This window comes from Syzygium oleosum, unplaced genomic scaffold, assembly GCF_021117445.2.
Source record: "Syzygium oleosum isolate NSW1041296 unplaced genomic scaffold, Sole_v2.1 Sole_v2.08, whole genome shotgun sequence".
Classification (NCBI taxonomy): domain Eukaryota; kingdom Viridiplantae; phylum Streptophyta; class Magnoliopsida; order Myrtales; family Myrtaceae; genus Syzygium; species Syzygium oleosum.
This window is the reverse complement of record NW_026607492.1, coordinates 3430242-3435500: the sequence shown is the minus strand read 5'-3', so window position 1 is coordinate 3435500 and position 5259 is coordinate 3430242. Positions and strand designations below refer to the sequence as shown.

The following is a 5259-nucleotide window of genomic DNA, read 5'->3' as shown; positions in this document are numbered from 1 at the left end:
CGCTGAAAACAAACGGTCACATCTAAAGAATGGCTATAGTTATGCCAAGTTTCATCAAAAGAGAATATTAGCCGAAAGACAGATTTGGTTATCGAAAGCCAATTGAAACACCAAACAGAAACAAAGACACAAAAATAAGAGCGCAGTTGCAGGTGGGTGCATGCCCACTATATGGCCTCCAGTGCCTGAAGAACGTCAGCCTTCAAATCTTCGAAGTCTTCGACCCCGAAACTGAACCTCACCAAGTTATCGCTAATCCCGATCTTGACCCTCTCCGCTTGGCTCAGGTCCCTGTTCCAAATCGGATGCAACAGAAAAAGATGAGCAGCAGAATCAAGTACCAGTATGGCGGATGATTGTCTACACACCACACTTCTCGACGGAATCCTCTATAAGACTTGCGTACCAGTATTTGTATCTCGGTAGTACAATAAGATTCAAGAAGAGGACACAGAAGACAACAGAGGAGAGGAAGCAGTAGGATACCAGTAAGACATAATGGCCGGTTGGTCCACAATGCTCTCACAGCCACCAAATGACGGGGCAATATAAGGGATTTTTAGAGCATCCACAAACTTAATGGTGGTCATTAAGTCTCCATCAATCTGCAAGATTTGAAGAACAAAAATTATAAGGCTGTGCGCAGGAAAGCCAATATGAGACGGCTTGATGACCAGGTACGGAAAATTAAGACGCTAAATCACCTCAAAGCTAACAACACCACCAAAGCCTGTCATTTGTTTCTTGGCTATGTGATGTTCAGGATGACTGGGCAAGCCTGGATAGTAGACACGCTTCACCTGACAAGAATATTAAGCTAGTGTTTTAGCATATGAATAATCTAGAACACTAAGATTCAGCATTCCATCCTGATGACAAATGTGACCATTAGCATATTGTCTTCTAGAAAGCAAATGCCAACACTAATATATCGATCTCCATGCATGTACAACAGATACACATAGCAAACAAAATATGCTCCAAAAAAAAGCTTGAACAGTGAAGACATGACAGAAGGCTGTTCAAAATCCAATCATCTTCACTTCCATAAATCCACATTGAATGAAATCGTGAAAAAAATGCTAGTTAAATCGAAGATAGATGTCCGACCAAAAAAAAAAAAACAAATCAAAGATAGATATCAACTTGAACTGCAACTCAATCGTATTACGTCCAAAAGATGGAGTGAAGGACAGAGTGGCTATCCCAAAGACAGACTGCACTTCAATGCGCATCATTTCTACACTCCGAATGTAAATACTCAAATTCAAGCAGCCAGGAGATATGCCCAGCGACACCTCATGATCCCAACTGCACTAGCAGAAAAGGATTAACGCAACCATGCCCAGAGCTTCTCTATGTGCTCTCTATAGAATGGAGAAAATTAACAGATAGATGGATAAATCACAATTGGTGTCCTCCCTATACGCCTATTGCCAAGGGCCGTAAAAGATGCTTTGTTACTTTCACAAGTATTTAAAAGACACAAGTGCCAAACTAAGCTCTGAGAACTAAATGCAAAATCTGGTATAATCAATTGGCATTTTATTTGATTATTGACTATATTACACATATACAAGATCTCATTTGAGCAGATTGGCCGATTTTCTACTTGTACTCAATAACTATACTGGGATAGGAGCATCATCAAATTCTTCAAAAATAACTTGGTATGCAAAATCAAAATGTACCAGCTATTTTCCATCTAAGATCAGAATTACAACTGTCTTTATTTGATTGCGAAAGAAAGTAACTTGCAAATGAGAAAGAACACGAAATAAGTAACAGCTACTTTCTAATCCTGTTCTTTTAAATTGATCTTTGAAATGATTAGGCAAACAGGATAACGATAGAATAAAATAATTAAACCAATGCAAAAAGGAAACAACACGTGATGGAAAAATCAAGAAAGGGAGAAAAGATGAAAAAGAGGAAGAATGAGAGAAGATGCACCACTCAACTCAAACTTTTCATTAACTCAGCATGGAAACTTCAGAAAACATTATAATAGAAGACTCTTTCACCAGACATAAATTGGGAGACATGAAGAACAGAATGCCAAAAAATACCTTAGGATGTGCCTCTAAAATCTCGGCCATCCTCTGCGCCGTTGAGTTTTGTTGCTGTACACGAAGATGTAGAGTCTTCATGCCACGGATAATCAGGTAAGCAGCATTCTGTACATAAAACAGGAAGGAAAACGACCATGATCAGTACTCCTGCAAATAACAACTATCAATAGGGCACAACAATTATAAATAGGACTATAAGGAGAGGAAAAACAAAAAGGACAGGGGGAAACGCAATGCTGGCGTCGATAACAGACACACTGTAAACTTGTATGCGACAAAACTAATCATTCTCTATTTTTCCTTTGGCTTCTCAATAACCAACATTCTGCTGGTTAACAGTCTTGCCCCATTCATTTTACTCCACACGTTCTCAGTTCTCGTCTAAATTCCAAACATAAGCTAGCTCAAATGCCCAGACTATCAATCATATCTTTGCTCACCCCCACCCCCTCTCTCGCCTCTGACATTAGCAAACCTTCTCAAATGAACATCTAGCATTTCCTGCAGATTTTGGGAACTGTATAGCCTACAAGACAACATTGTGATATAACTCACAGGGTTGAGAGCACCGCCAAGAACATGATGCAAATTACGAATTTCCGTAATCAATTTCAGCGAGCCACTAATGCAACCAGCAAGGACCTGAAAATGAATTTGCAAAAAATCAGTGTCAAATAGAAAACAACAGATTTCTGCGACTACTGTGACTAAGTATGTAGCAACTCTAGCATTACACACATCATTGTGCCCTCCAATGAATTTGGTAGCCGAGTGCAAAACCAAATCTGCTCCAAGGGCCAGAACTTTCTGGTTCAAAGGTGTCGCAAAAGTGCCATCAATGCAGACCAAAGCTCCTTTACTGTGGCAAAGGTCAGAGACCAACTTGATATCTACACATCTGAATAAAGGATTGGTGGGTGACTCTGTGAAGAAAAGAGAAACCTGCAGAAAATGGCAAAATCACAGCTCAATACAGATACTCAATTTTCCATCAATATTACCGTCAGAAAAGCTCAACGAGTGAAAATAAGCATACTGACTTTATTCTTCTCAAGTGCAGACTTCAGGCCATCTATATCTGCTGGGTCAATAACCGTAGCCTGCATTTTCAACAATAACAATGAGGAAAAGGACGACAATATTTGGAAAATGGAACACAAGTCATAAGAAAATGCAAAAAATAGTTAAAAGACTTCATCAAAGTTAGAAGATTGAAAATGTTGATTTCGAATGAAGAAGTTTCATCTGACACTATGGAAATGGAAGATAATATTTGGAAAATCCCAGCACAAAATTTTCAGAAATGATTGCGAAAGCCCATGAACATGAAGGTACACATTGTGCCAGTGCAATGCATAAATGTGTAGAACCAATTACCGTGATTCCCATTCTGGGAAGAATAGTTTCGATGAATATCCTGGTCTTCCTGTAGCAGTCTGTGGTGGTCACAATGTGTCCTCCAGCTGGAACCAATGCCATTAACAAAACTGTGCTTGCACACATCCCAGAGGCCATAATCAGCGTTGATTCAGCCCCCTCAAGAGCACTGCATCATCGGAAAGGACAGATAACTCTCGATTAGCCCCTTAGGATGGGTGTCAATAACACCGAAAACAGGAAGTTAGAGGAAAATAAGACAGACCTGATTTTCTCTTCTGCCACAACTGTGGTTGGATTCCCATATCGCCCATACTCAAAACTTGCACGGCGTTTTTCCTATCATTAGAATCAGGGAAATACTAATGGGTTAGATAGATTGCAAGTAGCATCAATACTACTGAAGAGTAAAAGGCCAGCAAGTTTCCCATATAGAGGAAGAGAAACAAAATAAATGCAAAAATGATCACATGATATTAGGCATTAGCCCCTCCATCGATACTTGTGGCAATATCCAAAACTAGATATTACAAGTACCCCAACGAAGGAAAGGACAAACTGCAAATCAAATTGCATTAACCAAAAAAAAAAAAAAAACATGAGCAAAAGTGAGGTTGATACACAGCTAGAGATCATCCATCATGATATGTTAGTACCTTGAAATCAATTAGCTCAGCAGTTTTCTTAAAGAAATAAGCAGAAGTGTTGACCACAGGTGTGGTAATTGCATCGGTGACAATGCCGCGTCCTAATCTCTCACCTGCATAATCAATATACCTTATTACTTGCAACAACAACATGAGCTCAGACAAATCTTTCTAACAGAAAGAACCCCAAGGTGTAATTGGATCAAAGAACTGGTTTTTATCAACAAATTTTCTCCAACTTTGCAAATGCACCAGAGTTAAGTTGTATTCCTCGAAAACATAAGAGACAGTCACTCCTTGTTCACATTCCCATGATTTGACTTAATCAAAAGCTATAAATGACCTGCTGTCAAGAAATATGCCAAAAGGAAGGCGGTTAACAATCAGGAGATCAACAATAGAACCCTAATAATGACACAAGGGCCCCCACAGCCCTAGTAATAACCATTAGAAGATGATGGTCAACTCCCACAAATGGAACCCACAATTCGTCGCACATTCGTCTTCATTTTCTAATCAAATGAGCTTAATCGCCACTAACAAGCAAGAGATCCATACCTGCGTGAACCGCGAGACTCCCATCGGAGCTCAAAAACGAAGACTCCCCGTGCGTGCCCAAATCCTCGGACAGCACGTCCCCGTCCACCGCCAGCGCCTCCCCGCCGGCCACGAAGTCCAGCGCCGGAACAACCGGCGCGGCCGCAGCGCCGGCTATGGCCGCCGCGGGGGATGGAGCGCCTCCGCCCGGAGCGGCGGAGGCAGAGGGGGCGGGGCCGTTGTTGTTCGACCACGACGCGGCCACCACCTGGGCGACACCGATGTTGCTGCAGTTCCTCCGGGCCTTGGTGCTTAGCTGGCGCACGAAGTTCGGGGGGAAGCGGAAGATCAGAGACGACAGGCCGCCGGACGACAGCGCCGCCCGCCTCGCCGAGTCGGGCCGGCAGCTGAACCGGCCGTGGCCGGCGCTCTCCGGCCTGGGCGGGCTCCGGAAGTCCGGATCGGAGCGGCACTCGAAGGCGGCGGAGGCGATCTGGAGGTGCAGAGAGCCCGAGACGGCCATGGAGGCGGCGGCGATGCGGCGGCGCGAGGCAGGTCAGGTGGCGGCTCCGGCTCTCTGTCTTCCTCGCAAAAGAGAAGTGAAAAAAAAATGCGTGGCGCCGAGA

At 43.0% G+C, this 5259-nt stretch overlaps 1 protein-coding gene across 1 annotated transcript; it reads right to left on the bottom strand.

Moving 5' to 3' along the window:
- LOC115685517 (cystathionine gamma-synthase 1, chloroplastic) lies at positions 1 to 5259 on the bottom strand. Its single transcript, XM_030610597.2, has 11 exons — positions 4655 to 5259; positions 4106 to 4209; positions 3715 to 3788; positions 3450 to 3618; positions 3113 to 3172; positions 2811 to 3014; positions 2628 to 2714; positions 2070 to 2177; positions 705 to 800; positions 487 to 605; positions 1 to 291 (listed from the first exon to the last, which is right to left on the bottom strand). The coding sequence occupies exons 1-11, from the start codon at positions 5154 to 5156 to the stop codon at positions 168 to 170; spliced, it is 1647 nt and encodes a 548-aa protein (XP_030466457.2). The 5' UTR covers positions 5157 to 5259; the 3' UTR covers positions 1 to 167.